This window comes from Anomaloglossus baeobatrachus, chromosome 2, assembly GCF_048569485.1.
Source record: "Anomaloglossus baeobatrachus isolate aAnoBae1 chromosome 2, aAnoBae1.hap1, whole genome shotgun sequence".
In the NCBI taxonomy this organism is placed as follows: Eukaryota; Metazoa; Chordata; class Amphibia; order Anura; family Aromobatidae; genus Anomaloglossus; species Anomaloglossus baeobatrachus.
Window position 1 is genome coordinate 96685971 of NC_134354.1, and position 19807 is coordinate 96705777.

At 46.7% G+C, this 19807-nt stretch overlaps 1 protein-coding gene and 1 long non-coding RNA gene across 2 annotated transcripts in view; both read right to left on the minus strand.

The window, feature by feature from the left end:
• LOC142283810 (uncharacterized) overlaps nucleotides 1–5010 on the minus strand; it is a 177638-nt gene extending 172628 nt beyond the window's left edge. Inside the window, exon 1 of the long non-coding RNA XR_012745406.1 lies at nucleotides 4934–5010. This is a non-coding gene — a long non-coding RNA (uncharacterized LOC142283810). The remainder of the gene's footprint in view (nucleotides 1–4933) is intronic.
• Nucleotides 5011–9256: 4246 nt separating this feature from the next.
• Nucleotides 9257–12189, minus strand: LOC142291010 (polyubiquitin-C-like). Its single transcript, XM_075335192.1, has 2 exons — nucleotides 12084–12189; nucleotides 9257–10742 (listed from the first exon to the last, which is right to left on the minus strand). The coding sequence occupies exon 2, from the start codon at nucleotides 10734–10736 to the stop codon at nucleotides 9363–9365; it is 1374 nt and encodes a 457-aa protein (XP_075191307.1). The 5' UTR covers nucleotides 10737–10742; nucleotides 12084–12189; the 3' UTR covers nucleotides 9257–9362.
• Nucleotides 12190–19807: the final 7618 nt, after the last annotated feature.

A 19807-nucleotide genomic window follows, 5' to 3' on the forward strand; every position in this document is an offset into this window, starting at 1 on the left:
CACGCCCACCTCGTTGCCGGAGGACGCAGGTACGGTGTTGTTCGTCGTTCCTGGGGTGTCACACGTAGCGATGTGTGCTGCCTTAGGAACGACGAACAACCTGCATCCAAAAGCAGCAACGATATTTGGGAAAGGAACGACGTGTCAATGATCAACGTTTAGGTATTTTGCATCGTTAGCGGTCGCTCTTACGTGTCACACGCAACGACGACGCTAACGAGGCCGGATGTGTGTCACGAATTCCGCGATCCCAACGACATCTCGTTAGCGATGTCATTGCGTGTAAAGCAGCCTTTAGTCGTGCAAAGAACTATGACTTTTGCTGCCAGCATTGCCAGATGGAATTGTTTTGACCAATTCTTAAACTATGGCCTTCTGGTATTGCACCATTTTAGGAATGAGAGATGTAAAGTTCTCCTAGTAGAGTGAGTCGAGAAGGGTGCACAACCAGCAATCTGCATTGCCCACAATGTGTATATCAAAATGGTCACTAGAAAGGCAGCGAGACATAAGGTCTGCCATGTGTGGTAGACTTCAGCCCTCTGCTGCTCACAAAGCATTTCCAACATTTGTAATGTTGAGTTCCAGGGCATGGGCAGGAGCAGGTGCAGGAACTAGCATAGGATTTGGAGGAAACCCTGATGGCACTATGGCCTGATATATTAGGGGTGGCGTTAGCACGTGTGTTGGTCTAGGGTCCAACTTGTATACTGCCTCCATGGGGTTCACCCAATGTGCCATCAGGGAAATGTAGCATCCATGGCCAAAAGTACTTGTCTATGTGTCCATGGTTAAGTGGACCTTGCCAGTAACTGCAATAATAAGGGCATGCGTCATGATATCGGACACATGGTTGCATAAAGCCTGTGTCCACAAGCCTAAACGGCAACATTTCCAGGGCAAGCAGTCTGGAGATGTGGTCATTTAGTGTTTAGGCCTGTGGGTGGGTGGCAGTGTCTGATTTGCTGGCAATGGCTGCATGCCCTCGAAGGCCTGAGGTGGAGACAGCTGGACACTGCATTGGGACAAGGAAGTGGACGTGGTGTTTGCGAATTTGCAAAAACACTTTCAGGGCGGGAGGCATACACTCCTGTATCCTGAATAGGGCATTGACCAGCACATAGCACAGGGGAAGAGGCAGTGGTTGTCACCCCCACACAATGATTGTAGACCAAGGCGTTCGACCCACCTAGTCTGGTGTTTGGATATGTGCCAGAGCATGTTGGAGGTGGTCAGGCTGGTAGTGTACTGGCCTCTACTGAGCTTGGTATGGCACAGGTTGCAAATGACCGTTTTCTTCTGCACTTTCTGTGTAAAAAAAAAAAATGCTAAACTGGGTAACACCTAACCCTTGGCCTGGGATCTTGCCACGTGTGGGTGCTCTGGGGAACACTTGTACACCTTCCCACCCCTCATCCCACCCACCAGTCTCTTGCTGCCTATTGTGTTGCGACGGATCCCTTGCCCTCTGAGCTGCTGTCCTCGCTTTGCATGCCATCTCGGCAAGCTGGGTCATTGACTTCCTCATCCACAACCTTGTTTTCCACTTCTGCACTCTGTTCCTCCTCCTGACTTCTAGACGTCATCTGATTTGCTGGCAACAGTCTCTCATCATCATTTACCTATTGAGAGAGTAATTGCCGTTCTCCCTTTGTCGTCTTCTTCTGATCGTGGCTGCTCAAATATTTTGGCATCACTGCACACCATCTCCTCATGTGCCTCTGGGAATGTGCATATTGAGAGGCATGAGGAAGCCAAAAATGGAAAGGTAAAGAGCTCCTCAGTGTGTCCAAGTATAGTCACTTGTCTCGCCGTGATGGGGGAAAGAGGATCAGGGTGAGAATTATGTGCTGACTCTTCATTAGCCAGACTGGACCATGTGGAAGACAGGGTGGTGCAGCTAAATAGAATGGAAGCATTATCTGCCATCTAGCCCACAACATGCTCACACTGTTTTGGCTTTAACAATGGTGTTCCGCACCCCCATGCAAAGGGACACAGAAAGCCAAGTCTAGACAAGTGTCTTTGCTGTTCTCCCACAGCAGGCCCAGTTTGCCCTGGCTTATGGCCACGGCGTCTGTATGCACCACCATCAGCGGGACGTCCAATTCCACATCCCTTACCGCAGGCCTAGCATATTTTAAAATTATACATACAACTTAGAACTGTATTATTAGACAATATATTTTTTTTAAGCTAGAAGCAGCACTCTGTGTAAGCCTACAATCCCCAACTACAGGACCATAGTACATTATGCCTACTCCAGAATCTCACCCAACATTTGTTGCAAAGAGCAGTATCATTATAGCTTTGAGACCACTTTACACGCTGCTACATCGCTCAAGCAATCTCGTTGGGGTCACGGAATTTGTGACGCACATCCGGCCGCTTTAGCGATGTCGTGGCGTGTGACACCTATGAGTGATTTTGAATCGTCGCAAAAACGTTCAAAATCGCTCATCGGTGACATCGCTAGCAGCTAGCGATGTAGTTCCTCGTTGCTGCGGCAGCACACATCGCTACGTGTGACACCGCAGGAACGAGGAACCTCTCCTTACCTGCGCCTGCCCGCAATGAGGAAGGAAGGAGGTGGTCGGGATGTTACATCCCGCTCATCTCCGCCCCTCCGCTTCTATTGGGCGGCGGTTCAGTGACGCTAAACGAACCGCCCCCTTAAAAAGGAGGCGGTTCGCCGGTCACAGCGACGTCGCTAGGCAGGTATGTGTGACGGGTCCGCGCGATGTTGTGCGCCATGGCCAGCGATTTGCCCGTGTCGCACAACCGATGGAGGCGGGTACGCACGCTAGCGATATCGGTCACGATATCGCAGCGTGTAAAGCGGCCTTTATTTTTCTTTAGCTAGCAGCAGTCTATAAGGTTAGAATTCCTACCTACATGTCTCTAATACAATATGCTACTCTAGGAACTCACCCTAGACTACATGAAGAATAACAGCAGTATTATTAGAGTATGAAATATTTTAGGTATCAGCGCACGGTCTGTAAGGCTAGAATCCCTACCTACACGCCTCTAATACACTACTCCTAGTCTTGAAGCTTGCCCTACAGTAAATGCAGAATAAGAACGGTATTAGAGAATAGCATAGCTTTCAATTAACCTTTAAAAGGACTGTTTGTTTACTGTTGTACAAGCAAGTTCTGTCACACTCTAACAAACTGTCCCTTCTTCAGTAGACTCTCTTACTGGTCCAGAGGTAGGGAACTTATTTTCTGCCGGGGGCCATTTGGAAATTTCTACTATAATTCGGGAGCTGCACAAAATTATCAACTTGAAAATTACCCTGCAATGTTTTATGAAACAATTAACTCAGTGGTGGCTGGAGAGGCTTCTCTTTGGTGCAGTTGTGATATTTACGTTTCACAACTGCTTTTCCAGGTTTGAGTCAACTGGGACTGCTGTATATACAGCACAGGAGGGAATAGAGGCATATACGAGGGGCTGATAAGTCTTTCGCTTTGTGATTTTTTTTTTTTGCTTCTATGGTAACAAATGTAACATGACATGAAAGCCTTAAGTGTCTAATATGTTTTCAAAATTTTGTGTTGCTTATGACAACAGTGTTCTACGAACGCGGGAAACAAAATGGAGTCTAATGCAATATTCACAGCAACTGAGAGGAGAGGAGTGATAAAATTAGTTTCTGCAAGGAATGTTTGCGAGGATATCCATGGTGATGTCGCAGACATGGGGGGGGGGGGATCAATACCCTTCATATTCCACAGTTAATAACTGGGCTGCCAAATTTAAAACAGGCCACATCAGTAGTAATGATGAGAAACGTCATGGGTGACCAAGTGGATGTTACAGAGATCGTCGATGCTGTGCCCAGCCTCATACTGGAGAATCGACGAATTTCAGCTAAAGCAATAGCAGACATGGGGATTTAACATGAATGTGTTTTTTGCCATTATCCCTGAACATTTTAACATGAGGAAGCTATCTCCAAAGTGGGTACCCAATTGTTTGACAACAGATTAGAAAAGCATGCGAGTGAAAACTTCCCAGTCCATATGGATGAGAGCTGGATTTATTTGTATGATCCTGAAAACAAGGAGCAGTCAAAACAGTGGAGGCACAGTAGTTCTTCTCGTCCAAAGAAGTTCAGGGTGCAAAAATCAGCCACTTAATGTGATGGCGTCTGTGCTCTGGGATAAGGAGGGCGTGCTGCTAGTGGACTACCTTCAAAAGAATTCCACCATCAATGCAAGGCATTACATTGAACTTTTGGACTAATTGAAGGCAGCTCTGAAAGCCAAAAGGCGTGGAAAGCTGTCCAAAGGAATCTTGTTCCTGCAAGACAACACCTCCACTCACACTACACAAGCAACCACAGCAAACCTGGCAGAGCTGGGCTTCCAGCTGGTTGATCACCCACCTTATTCACCAGATCTAGCTCCCTCTGACTAAACAGCTCAAGAGTACCAAATTTCACACCATTTCTGATGCCATAGCTGCCTGATTTGGAGGCCCAACCAAAGTCCTTTTTGCTAGGCTTACATAACTCGGAATACTGATGTAAGAAATGTGTTGCCATCAATGGAGAGTATGTGGAATAAATGTAAAGTTTAATCATCCTCTCTCGTTTCTTTCAGGGTAAAGCCAAAGACTTAGCAGCCCCTCGCACATCACAGGAGAGTGCTGGGAGGAATATACATCACTGGGGAGGCTGGGACATATACATCCCAGGAGAGGATTGGGAAGAATATGCTGGGGGCATAGACATGACTGAGGAGGCATACACATCAATAGAGACACTGTGGGCAAATACATCACTGGGGAGGGGTAGACTATACAGCACTAGGAAAGCTGTGGAGCATAGACATCACTGGGAGTATATACAGCATTGGCAGAAAGCACAGACAGCCCAGGAAAAGGAGGAGGTGGGGGGGGGTGGAGGAACGCACAGACTGACCTGGGGGACACTGGGGCTGCTGCTCCTCTTCTCTGAGACAAGAGCATATGTCACATCTGCCCCACCCAAAGTTCGTCCTCACACTGGCACTTGGGATATAATCTTTTGGTGCAGAAATTGCAGTGTCACACCATATGCTGGGAATAAAGGGCCAGTAAGACGCAGCTGCCACCCCAGCACTGCAGTCCCTGGAAATCTGCCAGGGAGTCTTAGCAAGTCATTGCGAGCTGCACACAACCCACTGGTTTCCCACCCCTGCCCTAGTCACTACACTATCTCCAGGTAGAATGCAGCAAACCTGACATCTCTGGATTTTACATAGACACTAACACTACATAGCCAACCAATCACAACAATGTCAGTAGTCAAGATGGCAACGGCCTTAGCATGGCAAAGATGCAGGGACTCACATTGCATCAAACTGCTCGATAAGAGTACTGAGCACATTTCACCCATCACTATCTACAGTATATCCCCCCTTAAGAACTAGGCAATTTTTCAGTTTTACACATTTGTGTTTTTTCCTCCCTTTATTCTAAGAGCCATAACTATTTTTCCATAGTTATAGCTGTGAGGGCCTGTTTGTTTTTGAATAACACTATTCAACATAATGTAATGGAAGCGGGGTGGGGGGGGGAGAAAGTGTGCACACGGCATTTATTTTTTTTAAAACCCATAGGATTTACTGGGAAACTGACTGCAGCAATGTTAAGACACATTTTCTGCAGCAAATCCCACAGCGGACGCACAGGGCCTGAATCATGACTTCCCAAAAAAAAAAAATGTTACTTTTGTCATCTTGAGTGGTCTTGCTTTTTTGCACCGAGCTGATATTAATTGACATACTGTACTATTGGGGTATATACAGGATCCTGAGCACTTGTTTTAAACTTTGTTGTAGAAAAAAACCCTGCAATTCTGGAGTTGATTTTTGTTGGTTTAGCAACTTTATTTTGCTAAATTGGGCATTGCTGAATTGCAGAGATACCAAATGGTGTATTATAATTGCAATGTTTTAAAAGGGAGGTTATTTGAACTTTTCATAATTGGAAAACTTAACACTAAAATTGTCTATCCTATACAGATCAGTGCAAAAAAAAAAAAGCCATCTGCTATGAATGTCAGTCACAGTCCACATTCACAGGAAGATCATAATGACAGCCATGGGTCATCAGCTAATCCTTGGCTGTCATAACACCCCATCAGCACCCTATGAGCATGTCAGAGGCAGGTAATTAAGCACACCCCACATGTTATATCCCGCTGTCAAAAGATAGTCAGCAGGGTTTAACAGCCACAGACACAACACAGATCCACCCGCGACTGTTAGGGGCACATTACACATTAGCTGCTTTAATCAGTCGACTTGTGCAGGAAAAGATGGCCATGTAAGCAACACAAAAGCAGGGAGATTACCCATGACAATCAGTCCATGACCAGTTTTTTTATTCTCTGCTTTTAAGTAATCCAGATTTGTTTTAATCTGTCATAGTTTGAAAATGGGCTTTAATTAGTGCCAATATTAAGTCTTTAGTAAGGGGGTGTTGCTTATGTGGTAATTAAGTAAAGCGGGCTAGAGACCCACAGAGTTTCAAGCAACATCCTTAGTACAGACCATAAAAATTTGCACTTATGAACGTAACCAGAGTGACTTAGGGGTACTTTTCACATAGCAAGATCGCTGCTCAGTCAGTTTTTGTGATGCACCAGTGACCTCATTAGCGATCTCACTGTGTGACACTGAGCAGCGATCTGGCACCTGCTGTGAAATCACTGCTCGTTACACAGTGCTGGTTCATTTTTTGGACGTTGCTCTCCCGCTGTGATGTGAACACATCACTGTGTTTGACAGCGAAAGAGCAACGATCTAAATGTGCAGGGAGCAGGAGCTGGCGTCTGGCAGCCTGCGGTAAGCTGTAACCAAGGTAAATATCAGGTAACCAAGCGAAGCCCTTTGCTTGGTTACCCGATATTTACCTTGGTTACTAGCGTACGCCACTCAGGCTGCCAGTGCCGGCTCCCTGCACACATAGCCGGAGTACACATCGGGTAAATAAGCAAAGCAATTTGCTTATTAACCCAATGTGTACTCTGGCTAGGAGAGCAGGGAGCCAGCGCTAAGCGGTGTGCGTTTGTAACCAAGGTAAATATCGGGTAACTAAGGGAAGTGCTTTGCTTGGTTACCCGATATTTACCTTAGTTACTAAGCACAGCATCGCTTCCACATGTCACTGGTGGCTGGTCACTGGTGAGATCTGCCTTATTGACAGCTCACCAGCGACAATGTAGCGATGCACCAGCGATCCTGACCAGGTCACATAGCTGGAGCGTCACTAAAGTGTGACGGTACCCTTAAAACCACAGGTGCTTTCTGCATAGTTTGTGTGGCCAGACCTTCAAGTGCATCTCTGCCCCTCACTTACCACTCTAGCTTTATAGAGCCAAGAGATAGAAAAACAAGTAGGTGGGAAAATGCACTTAAAGGGAACCTGTCACCAGTCAGATGTTTATGATTGTAAAACCTAAACACCCAAGCTGACCACTTCTTGTAAGTAGATAAGCAGCCCGATAAGGCCAGTGCTATACTGGCACTAGGTTATATCCCTTTAAAGGGAACCAGTCACCAGTTTTTTGCCCTATAAGCTGTGGCCACCACCAGTGGGCTCCTATATACACAGCATGTTAGAATGCTGTATACGAGTCCAGGCCGAAGTATAGAACATAAACACTTTATAATACTTATCTAAACCGGTCTCTGGTGGATGTGGCTCAAATGGGCGTCTTAGTCCTAAGGTGCCAGCGCCTCCTCATTCGGCTATCTTCATCCTCCTTCTGAAGTCTGTCTGCATGACACTTGCCGGTCCTGCGCATGTGCACTATAATACTTTGATCTGCCCTGCTCAGGGCAGATCAAAGTGTACCTGCTCAGGACCTGAATGCTGATGTGTGTATGATTGACACGTCATGCACTGCGGCTCAAGAAGTTGGAAGCAAAGATGGCCGAAAGGAGGCACAGGCACCAGAGGACGAAGACACCCATTTGAGCCACATCCACAGCAGCAACCGGTTTAGGCGAGTTTTAAAGTGTATGTTCTACACAGCATGTTAGAATGCTGTATATATAAAGAGCCAACTGGTGTTGGCTGCAGCTTATATGGCAAAAAACTGGTGACAGGTTCCCTTTGAAGGGAACCAAACACAGGACTTTTGCATATAACCTAAAGCCAGTGCTATACTGGCACTATCAGGCTGCTTATCTATACAGACCTGCAGTGGTCATCTTGGATGTTTAGGTTTTGAAATCCAAGAAAGTAAAGTTTGTAAAATGAGCAGCTTCTTGAGTGACAGTTGCACTGAAGCAGATCATATATTCATAGTTATCTCCTCCCTCTGTTAGAATTAGCATAAGCATTATACAAACGACTTACTTTGCCTAGCAGGACCTGTGGTGAGACCATACCCATGTGACCAGAAGGCACCAAAGTTGGATACCAGGTCACATGGTTATGACCTCACAGGTCCTGCTAGACAAAGTGAATAGTTTGTATAATGCTTATGCTAATTCTAACAGAGGGGATAACTGAATATATGATCTGCTCCACTGCAACTGTCACTCAAGAAGCTGCTCATTTTACACACTTCACTTTCTTGGATTTCAAAAACTAAACATCCAAGATGACCACTGCAGGTCTGTATAGAATCAGCCTGATAGTGCTATACAGGCACTGGCTTTAGGTTATATATGAAAATCCTTTTGACTGGTCACATTGTGCACCCAGTGCCTGTACTTGAGCAGGCATTATCTGCCAAGACTCCATTTAATACAAAAGTCCCAATTTTCTAGAATTGAAATTGCACAAAAAAAAGTCACCAGGTTATCCACTACTTGAACAACCCCTTCTGATTCCACCAATTTCTCCCAGTTAGGGAAAAAAAAAAAAAATACATTACTCCTTATTATGCCATTCCAGTGCTGTAGACAGAAACCCCACATCCAAGAACTAGCTTTTTTATACAAACACCTTCAGACCAAATGAGCAATCAAAGAGTAGTGAGTGAGCTACAGTGTCACTTACTGTTGATTATCTCATGTGATTTAAAGGCAGGAAGAGAAGCCAGCGGTGATTAAATGAGGGGCTCTCGTGACATCACATGAGCTCTGAACTGTGGTTGCAGACAGTGCAAGAGTGGTAGGAGTGTACAGGGTCTTTTATTTTAACTGATGTAAACTAATGGAATCAGAAGGGGTTGTGTTAGTAGTGGACAAGCAATTTAGGTTTATTCTCTGGCAAAAGCCATGATCTGATCAAAAAGGCAAACATCTGCTGTGCAACAATCTTTATTTAACTACAACAGGCCTACAGGATTGTGACTGTAGCATACATACAAACACAGTGCAACAAATAGCAACATGGAATGAGTCTAAAATTTAAAATCCACCCCTGAGACGAAGTACAAGGTGGAGGGTGGATTCTTTCTGGATATTGTAGTCTGAAAGGGTTCGGCCATCTTCAAGCTGCTTGCCAGCAAAGATCAATCTCTGCTGATCTGGTGGGATACCCTCTTTGTCCTGGATCTTGGCCTTCACGTTCTCAATAGTGTCACTGGGCTCTACTTCAAGGGTTATGGTCTTGCCAGTCAGGGTTTTGACAAAGATCTGCATGCCACCCCTCAGACGAAGTACAAGGTGGAGGGTGGATTCTTTCTGGATATTGTAGTCTGAAAGGGTGCGGCCATCTTCAAGCTGCTTGCCAGCAAAGATCAATCTCTGCTGATCTGGTGGGATACCCTCTTTGTCCTGGATCTTGGCCTTCACGTTCTCAATAGTGTCACTGGGCTCCACTTCAAGGGTTATGGTCTTGCCAGTCAGGGTTTTGACAAAGATCTGCATGCCACCCCTCAGACGAAGTACAAGGTGGAGGGTGGATTCTTTCTGGATATTGTAGTCTGAAAGGGTTCGGCCATCTTCAAGCTGCTTGCCAGCAAAGATCAATCTCTGCTGATCTGGTGGGATACCCTCTTTGTCCTGAATCTTGGCCTTCACGTTCTCAATGGTGTCACTGGGCTCTACCTCAAGGGTTATGGTCTTGCCAGTTAGGGTTTTGACAAAGATCTGCATGCCACCCCTCAGACGAAGTACAAGGTGGAGGGTGGATTCTTTCTGGATATTGTAGTCTGAAAGGGTGCGGCCATCTTCAAGCTGCTTGCCAGCAAAGATCAATCTCTGCTGATCTGGTGGGATACCCTCTTTGTCCTGGATCTTGGCCTTCACGTTCTCAATAGTGTCACTGGGCTCTACTTCAAGGGTTATGGTCTTGCCAGTCAGGGTTTTGACAAAGATCTGCATGCCACCCCTCAGACGAAGTACAAGGTGGAGGGTGGATTCTTTCTGGATATTGTAGTCTGAAAGGGTGCGGCCATCTTCAAGCTGCTTGCCAGCAAAGATCAATCTCTGCTGATCTGGTGGGATACCCTCTTTGTCCTGGATCTTGGCCTTCACGTTCTCAATAGTGTCACTGGGCTCTACTTCAAGGGTTATGGTCTTGCCAGTCAGGGTTTTGACAAAGATCTGCATGCCACCCCTCAGACGAAGTACAAGGTGGAGGGTGGATTCTTTCTGGATATTGTAGTCTGAAAGGGTTCGGCCATCTTCAAGCTGCTTGCCAGCAAAGATCAATCTCTGCTGATCTGGTGGGATACCCTCTTTATCCTGGATCTTTGCTTTTACATTTTCAATTGTGTCACTGGGTTCCACCTCAAGGGTGATTGTCTTGCCAGTAAGTGTTTTCACAAAGATCTGCATTCTGACCTTGGAAAAAAAGAAAAAAAAAAAAATCATGTTAAAAAATGTAGCCATTAGTAGCAGCATATAATACAAGACCCTCAGCTAAAGCCTTTAATGTCAACTGCTTTAGGCTAGTTTCCCACACCCAGCTAGTCGCCGGTTTACCGGATTCAGCATATGCCAGTACAGTATACAGTAAAATGGCAGCGCGACAACCAGTCACATGCTGTTATGCTGTCATGTGACCAGGAAGTTGCTATGCTGCCATTGTACTGTATACACTGTACTGGCATGCGCCAAATCCAGCAAACCAGTGAAAAGCTGGATGAGTGAAGCCGGCCTTACCCTGCTAGAATTTTAATCAAACCCAATTAAAGCACCACTACAGCAAGGATGTTTTATTTTTTTTTTTAAATAGCACCATTGGAGTGGTGGTTTCAATGCAAGTTTCCAGCACTGTAATACTCTTGGCAGCCTTATCTTTATTACCAATGCTCCAGAAAAGCATTTGGCGACCTATGACCTCTGCCAGCAGCTCCAGTGTTTCATGGAGCACACCAAAAACCACAACAAAAGTCTGAGGGGGCTTCAACCTGGCTTTCAAGACTTCCATTGGCCTCTTGCGATGTAACTGATTACAGACATTAGCAACAAAACTTAAGTAGCATCATTAAGCAGTGAAGCGACTAGGAGAGTACATGGGGTTTAATTAAAAGGTCAACTCCAACAAGAACCACCACTAAAACCCTGGAGTGGGTGTTTAAAATCGATGTATGTTGAAGAAAATGAGAAAAAAAAAAAATCATGGTATCAATACATATATTACATTATAGACCACAATATTTTGTATTAGATACCAGAAGTAGAGATGTACTGTAACTGCAGATTCCAAATAGGCAGATAATTGTAGGTTCTAAGTATACACCACTCATATCTGAGCATATTATACCTTTAGCAGCCCTATATCTAGCGTCTGCTGACTGATCTAACACATGACAGCCTTTAGTGACCTGATGAGGTTAGCAGAATGTCTTCACAAGCCAACACCGTACTAATCAGCCATACCATTAGAGCTCCCAATACACAGCTAATGCTACCCCACTAGCCACCCCCATAGTAACATGGTATAACCCACACCACAGCCCGATAAAGAACGATCGTACAGACACAGAGCGCAGTCGGCATCTCAAGCGATAAAGCCACCGACCACTCTACTTCTCAAAAACACAATTGCAATCGCCATTTCACACCCGAACCTCTTTCCCGCCCAATAGAAAATAACAGTACAGTAGCACTTGTGTACCCCACAGTATTAAGCACAAAAAAACACTACACAATTACAGCTTCATCTTATGTATAACCTACCTCCTCCTAATAGACGATAGTAATAAGTAAGACCACACCAGTCCGACACTCCGTTCTTCCTCTTCTAGCGGCTGTGTAGAATCTGAGTGCTGCGTCACAAGCCTCCTACTTATAACGAGAGCGGTGACTCATCACCACCACGTATCTGATTGGCTCATGCGCCACAAAGAAAACGTAGCTCCCGGGATTAAGGCGGGATAGCAATTATACTATAGAAGATACTAGAATTTTCTTGGTAAGAACGAATCACGTTACATTGAGACATTTCACACTGATCTGTTAGTAGAAATTACAGTTCATATACATTGTATAACTTCATTCGATAATAGCGCGGAGGGATACAAAGCGGAGGGGGTGGGGCGTAGGCAGACGAGACCTCTAGAAGGTTCTAGTCGGGCTTTGCTTGGGCGGGTATTTGGCGCGCGCTGATTGGTGGCTTGTGACGCAATGTTGTTGCTGGGGCTGCTTGGCAGATTCTAGCTGTGCGGGCTGTGGTGATGTCGGCCTCCTGCTTCCTGATTCTCTGCGTTTATTGCATTTACTGGAAGCAGATTGTGAAATAAAGATATTAATCTTATATTAATGAGCTACAGCCTGTAAAAATGAAATACATAATGTCATGGGTTTCATTAAATTTAACTTGGGCAGAGTTCTCACTAAGCGGCAGCACCACAGACATTGGCATAGGAATACTAGTTCCATTGTTGGAGGGATTGTCTGATTAAGGGTACAGTTCCACTTGCGTATGACTCGCGTGAGTCTCGCATCGGTATCACCCGGCACGGCTGCACACTCTCTGGACAGGAGCGGGTCGGCTGCATGTATTTCCATTCAGCTGAGGCGCTCCTGACCAGAGAGTGTGCGGCCGTGCCGGGTGATACCGATGCGAGACTCATGCGAGTCATACGCAAGTGGAACTGCGGCCTAGGCCGCCGCACCAACAGAACAGGAAACTTTTATGCCCATTACAAGATGGCGTGGACAGGTCGGACACACAGATGCCTCTGCATTAAGGCTATGTGCCCACGGGACAACGTACCCGTGGATTTTGCCGCGGAAAACCTGCGGATTTATCTGGATTTTCCAGATAAATCCGCAGCTTTGCACAAGTACAGACACCCCCCATGTTATCCTATGGGATTTGGGGAGTGCTATATCAATGCTGCGGTATGTGCGGCTGCGGATGTCCCGCAGCCGCATGTAACTGCATGTCAATTATTCATGCGGAAATATCTGCGGATGTCCCGCCTTTCCACTATGGAGATAAAGGGCGGCATGTCCGCAGGTATTTCCGCACTTGTTCCGCAGGTTCACCGCAACAAAATTGATCGAAACCCGCAGCTATGGATAGCTGCGGATTCCAAGTGTGTCGCCCTGGGCAAGCCAGGGGACACAGATAACAACACCACTACACCCCACACTCCAGGTAGGCACACCTGCTAACCAGAAATCCTTGTTGCCTCCCTCCAGGAGTCTGTGATGCACACCAGGGGGTGTGCCAGGCGGTTGGCTCCGCCCACCAAGGAGCTCACAACTCTGGAGGCAGGAAGTTACCAGGCAGATTAGCTCAGGAGGAGCTTGAGTGAACAGCGGAGAAAGCTCAGGGAGGAGCAGGAGTCGAGTCAGGGACATGAAGGAGTGAACAGCAGATAGCCCAGGCAGGGGCTAGAGTAAACAACAAGAAGTGAAAGTGAAGGAAAGGAAAGTGGAAAAGGAGGAAAGCAAGAAGTGGAGAGAGCGCAGAGAGTGCACAGAGCCTGAGAGCCCAGCTGTGTGTAGGGCTAGAACAGCAAGGTCAGCGACGGCGGTGACTGTCCGGAGGGGGACCGTTTGGAAGTTCCTGGAAGGACCCCGTTGGCTGTGTGCCCGGTGGTCTGGAGCAGTGTTCCGAAGGACAGTCAGCACCAGGGCAGGGGCCTCTCGGACCCCGGCAAGGCTAAGAGTCGCCCAATTTGCCGAATCCGTCAGTGAAGGGGACGCAGATCCCCCAGCAACAAAGTCCCGATTGACGGCAACAGCCCGACCATTACCGGGGAGACACCGCCACCGCCAAGGCACCAGTTTCCCCAGGGCCAGCGCCTGCGGGCAAAGTGTAGAGCTCCTCCGGCCCAGATTGCAGTCGGGGAGCGGGTAACCGGAGGGAATCCACCGCTACCATCAGTCAAACAGGTGCAAGGAAGAGAGACGTCACCGTCACCTACCGGGAGTGCAGGTGCAACCGTCTGTGGGACCGTCCTACCAGCCGTTGGTTTACCGTACAAACTGTGTCCGTGTCTCAGGCTGAGTGAGTACCACAGTGCCGCAAGGCATAGCGCTGCCCCCGCGTCCCTGCGCCCTCCAGGCCCTACACTTCACATCTCTTCACCGGGTCCCGGGATCAACAACCCCTACCCACGGAGGGGCAACACAACACCTGGCTGCTCCGCATCACCATCCCCGGGACCCCCACACTGAGCAGCGGTGGTACAATCACCACAACCGTGGGTGGCGTCACGAACTATAACAATCCCCACACCCAACCAACAATCCCCTTTCACTCACGGGCGAGGAGTGTCGCTCGAGAAACCCTGGGATCCGGCCCACAGCTCGAGCCACCACTGAGCAGCTGCCGGACCCGAGCAGAAGGGGTGAGCGCGGTGTGCTGACACCCTCCTCCCCGCCCGCGACACAAGCAGCAGCTGTGGTAAACCTGCGGACAAACCTGCGGCAAAGTCCGCGGGTACATTGTCCCGTGGGCACATAGCCTAAGTCTCCATGGGGTTGCTGGAAGAAATCCAGCATTCAGCAGCTCTATAGAAAATGAATGAAGCGGTGGTGAGGCGTCCAACCTGCCGTGCCATCTTGTAATCAGGATAGAAGTGCCATAATTTGCAGTTCCCAGTAATGAGGCCCCCACCGATCAGCAAGTTGTCACTTATTCTTTATATGTGAGAACTAGTGATGAGCGAGCACTATCATGCTCGGTAATTGTAAAGAGCAATTTGATAATCGGACTGGCTTGACTAATGTACCGAATATATTGGAACTCAATGTGGAATTCAAGCATTTTTCCAGAAAAATGCTCGAGTAGTTCCCCATTAACTTCCATTATATTCGGTACATGAGTCGAGCGAGTCCGAACGTCAAATTGTTCATTACAAGTACCAAGTACCCATGCGTGGTTTTGCTCGCTCATCACTAGTGATGGGCGAAAACGGGATTCAGTGTATGTACCAAACACAGACTTTACAAAAATAAAACCCAGAGTTCGAGGATAGCGTGCTTTACATATGCAAACCACTCATGTGAGCATCGCTGTGGTCTGGTACGCTTGGTACAGAAACGAGGGGAGGAATTTGAGGAAACAGTATGAGGAGCAAGGGGGTTATAGGTGCGTACACAGTATGAGTAACAAAGGGGGAGAAATTTGAGGACAGAGTATGGGGAGCGTAGGTGGATGTATGAGAAAAAAATATGGGGAGCGAGGAGGGGATGTGTGTAAACACAGTGTTATGTACATACCTCACTCATATGCTAAATCAGGGGTCACAAACACACGGATGCATGCGACCCCTGAGGCAGTTTCTTGTGGCCTGCAGGCCCCCTGACGTTTGTGGCTGCATGCCAGGGGCTGCAGCCATCTGCACTTTAGGCCTCCAACACACATCCGTTAAAAACACGCACGTGCCGCGAGACACGTATTTTCCCTGCGTGTTACGTGTGGTAAGTACGTGTCTCGGGTACGTGCGGTCCACGTGTGTTCTCCGTGTCCTATCCGCGATAGCACACTGAGAACCGGTAATTTGCATACTCACGTGGTCCACGCTGCTGTCCAGGGTTCTGATCTTCGGCTCCAGCCCCACCCACTCCTCGCTGACGCTGCTTCCGGTCGAGCGGAGAGGCAGAGATTAGCGCCCGTGACAGCACGACCACCTCCTTTACACGCTCATAACGAGCGGCGGCCGGCAGGAACATTTTGCAGCAGAAGAATCTGCGGGGCTGGTGGAGGTATGTGTTTTTTTTATTTTTAAATTAATGACACATGTTCTCCGGCGCGTGTCACACGGAACCGCATCCACACTACATCCGTGTGGTACGGGTGCGGGCCGTGTGACACCCGTTCTGCCGGAGAATACGTGGACATGTCAGCGTGAGAAAATCACGGACGCACGTAAGTACGGAACGGACACACGTTCTGTTCCAAAATACGTGTGTCCAAACAATAATGAAAACATAGATCCACGTGTCTCCATGCTGCCGGTACGTGAAAAAACTGCCAAACACGTACCGCCGCCACACACAGGAACTCTCTGCACAGCTTCACCAATGGCAGCCACTGGCCAATCAGACATCATACACTGGCGCCACCTGCTGGCCTCTGATTGGCCGGCGGTTGCCATTGATGAAGCTCTGCAGAGCGTTCCTTTGCGCTGCCGCGGAAATCAATCATCTGAAGTAAAGCGCAGATGGCTGCGGCCCCCGGCGATCGTCAGAGGGCTTGCAGGCCACAAGAAGCAGGAAAGAGGACACCGAGGGAATGGAAGACAGGTGAGAAGAATCTTTTTTTTTCTTTTTTTAATGTGTGCATATGTAAACGGCATAATGGGGCATAAATAGGGGTTAATACTACAGGATTCAAGAAAAAGCAAAATATCCAGCGGATCCAGACTTTTTTTTGCTTAAAATAATTATTTTATTGCGTTACATTAAAAGTTCATAGGAATGGCATCCAGCAGATAAAGGTCTTACATCAGCGCGAGACACACGGAGCCGGTTTCCTTATACATGCGGGATCTGCTACATACCCATTGTCGGCTTTCCTCTACAACTAACTGATGGTGGTCTGAGTCAGACTTTTGCCGCATGTCATTAACCCTTAAACAACCTGGTGCCTATTCACCGCTGCAACAGTAGGTTTTTTCCTAGTAGTCATTTATATTAACCTGATAAAGACTACCTACCCAGATGTCTTTATAGTGACACTCGTTGACTTGGCAACATTAGACTTCTATTCCAATAGTTATTAGCTTCAACCTGACTTACAGACCACGTTTAGTGATATCCATTATCGTGGACATATATCCGATGCCAGTGACTCACATCGTTAAGGTCGAACCGAACGTTTGACATACTCAGGATAGATTCGTTCTTGGAATTCACTGTGCTGCATCTCTGACCTCATACTCACTACTTCCTGTTTCACAAAGATAGTCCCGGTTGATGAAGACCGAATTGGTCAAAACGTCACTTGTATGGATTTTTCAGTTATTTTTTCATAATACAATAAAGCACAATTTTGATTGAAGAGAATTTTCATCTTTCTACAATTGTTTGGGGTAGTGTGCCGGAGTTTTCCCTTCTCTTGCGTGTTATTTTTCTCCAGAGCACCTATAAGGTGATGCAGGGTCCTAACCTCTGTATTTTTCATCAGATTACATACAACGCGTTTTGACACATTGCTATGTCATAATGTCTTATTCATGGATGGGGTCATTGCTAAAAGAAGGGGACAAGGATGGGCACAAGAATGGACACGTTACTACAGAATGGGCACATTACTACAGGTGACAAGATGGGCACATTACTACAGAGGACAAGAATGGGCACATTACTACAGGATGAGGACAAGATAGAGACAATACTACAGGACTGGGACAAGGATGGGCACATTACTATAAAGAGACAAGAATGGGCACATTACTACAAGGGGACAAGGATAGGCACATTTCTATATAATGGGGACCAGCACATTACTACAGGATGGGCAGAATGATTGGAACATTACAACAGGGGACAAGAATTGGTCACATCACTAGAGAGGACAAAGATGGGCACATTACTACAGGATGAGGACAAGGATGGGCATATTATTACAGGATGGGGACAAGAATAAGGCACATTACTACACGATGGGGACAAGGATAGACACATTACTACAGGGGACAAGATGGGGATATTACTACAAGAAGGGCACATTACTACAGAATGGAGACAAAGATAGAGACATAACTACAGGATGGGGACATTACTACAGGATGTAAACAAGGATCGGCACATTACTACAAGGGGAAAAGGATGGAGACAAGGATGGGCCCATTACTACAGGATGGGGACAAGGATGGGCATATTACTACAGGATTGGGTCAGGGATAAGCACATTACTACAGGATGGGGACAAAAATGGGCACATTATCATAGGGTAAAAGGATGGGTACATTACTACAAGATGGGGAGATTACTACAGGATGTAGACAAGATAGGCACATTACTACAGGAGACAAAGATGGGCACATTACTACAAAACAAGTACCAGGATGGGAACATTCCTGCTATATGTTGGTCAAAATAACGATATGGTGCTAATTTTAAAATATTACTTACAAGAAGAGGATAAAATATAAAAAAAATAAAGCATGGCTTTTTTACCACTAAAAATGATTTTTTATATATGAAGTGAAATTAAAAAAAGTGCAGGTTTGTTATAGTGAAGAAGCGAATAATATTCAAAAAACATGATCCAAAGGTATATAGGAAAAAAATACTGAATCACTAGAAATGTCACTTTGCCCTGAAAAGAATGAGGCCCCCCAATTAATGTTTTTTTTCTATGTGCGAGTTTGAAACCCCTGTGCTAACTGAAGTAGTAAATCCTACAACTCAAAGAAACTGTATCCACGCCCTATTAGTCAGTATGCAAACTAGAAAATCCCTAGACTCACAACTAAAAAATACCACTTTGGACTTGGCTCCCTAAAAGACCATCAAAAAGTTTCCATACCTCCTGAGGAACCAGAGGGAATGCTCCTACGCACAGCTAACCAAGAAAGGGAAAGTGTGCAAAAGTATATGGGTATCCAAGATGAGGAAATTTAAAACACATTCAAAAATAGGGAAAAATAAGAAAATAAATTAAACAAGAATAACCTCCCACCAACCTGAGGAAAGAGAAAAGGTGTTGGGAAGTCGGAGAAACACACAGCAGAAGTGCAAACGGTGTCTGCCTTGCCTAGCAAGTAAAATCCCTTCACTGAAGGACTATAAGGCTATGTGCGCACGTGTGCGCTCTGCACCGCACCGAAAAGGTGCGCTTCAGAGCGCAGCTGAAAAGCTGCGTTCTGAAGCGCATGGTGCCGGCGAGAACGTGCGCTCTGCCTGCAGCTCCTGCCATAGACAGAGCAGGGGCTGCCGGCAAAGCGCACGGAAGAAGTGACATGTCACTTCTTAGAACGCAGCGATTCGGGCAGCAGCCGAAGCGCTGCGTTCTAATATGCCACGTGCGCACGGCCCCTGCACAATCTCCATAGATTGTGCAGGGGACGCAGGACGCATGCAGTTACGCTGCGCTACAAAGCGCAGTGTAACTGCATGAATTACGCACACGTGCGCACATAGCCTATCTCTTTAGAAATAACCCATCTAGAAGTTTGACCAGTAGTGTTGAGCATGCGTGATCGTCACTGTTCGGTACTTGATCAAGCATTGGGGTGCTTCATACTCCTGGTGCTCGTCCGAGTATCGCAGGTGTTCAGATGTTTCATCCGTGAAACATCGAACACAAGCACAGCCTTGCTTCAATTCATGATGTGTGCAGGCACCCCAGTGAGAGCCATTCGAAATCTCTAAATGGATGTCAGTGGGATTAAAAATACGTTTTCGGATGTAGTGTGTCAAATGAAAAAAGAAAAAAGAAGAAAAAAAACCTCCCTCCCCCCAGAAAGGATCTGTTTATGGCTGTCTGTATGTGG

Coding starts and splice junctions, on each gene's coding strand:
- LOC142291010 (XM_075335192.1), bottom strand. CDS start 10,736: ATGCAGATCTTTGTGAAAACACTTACTGGCAAGACAATCACCCTTGAG.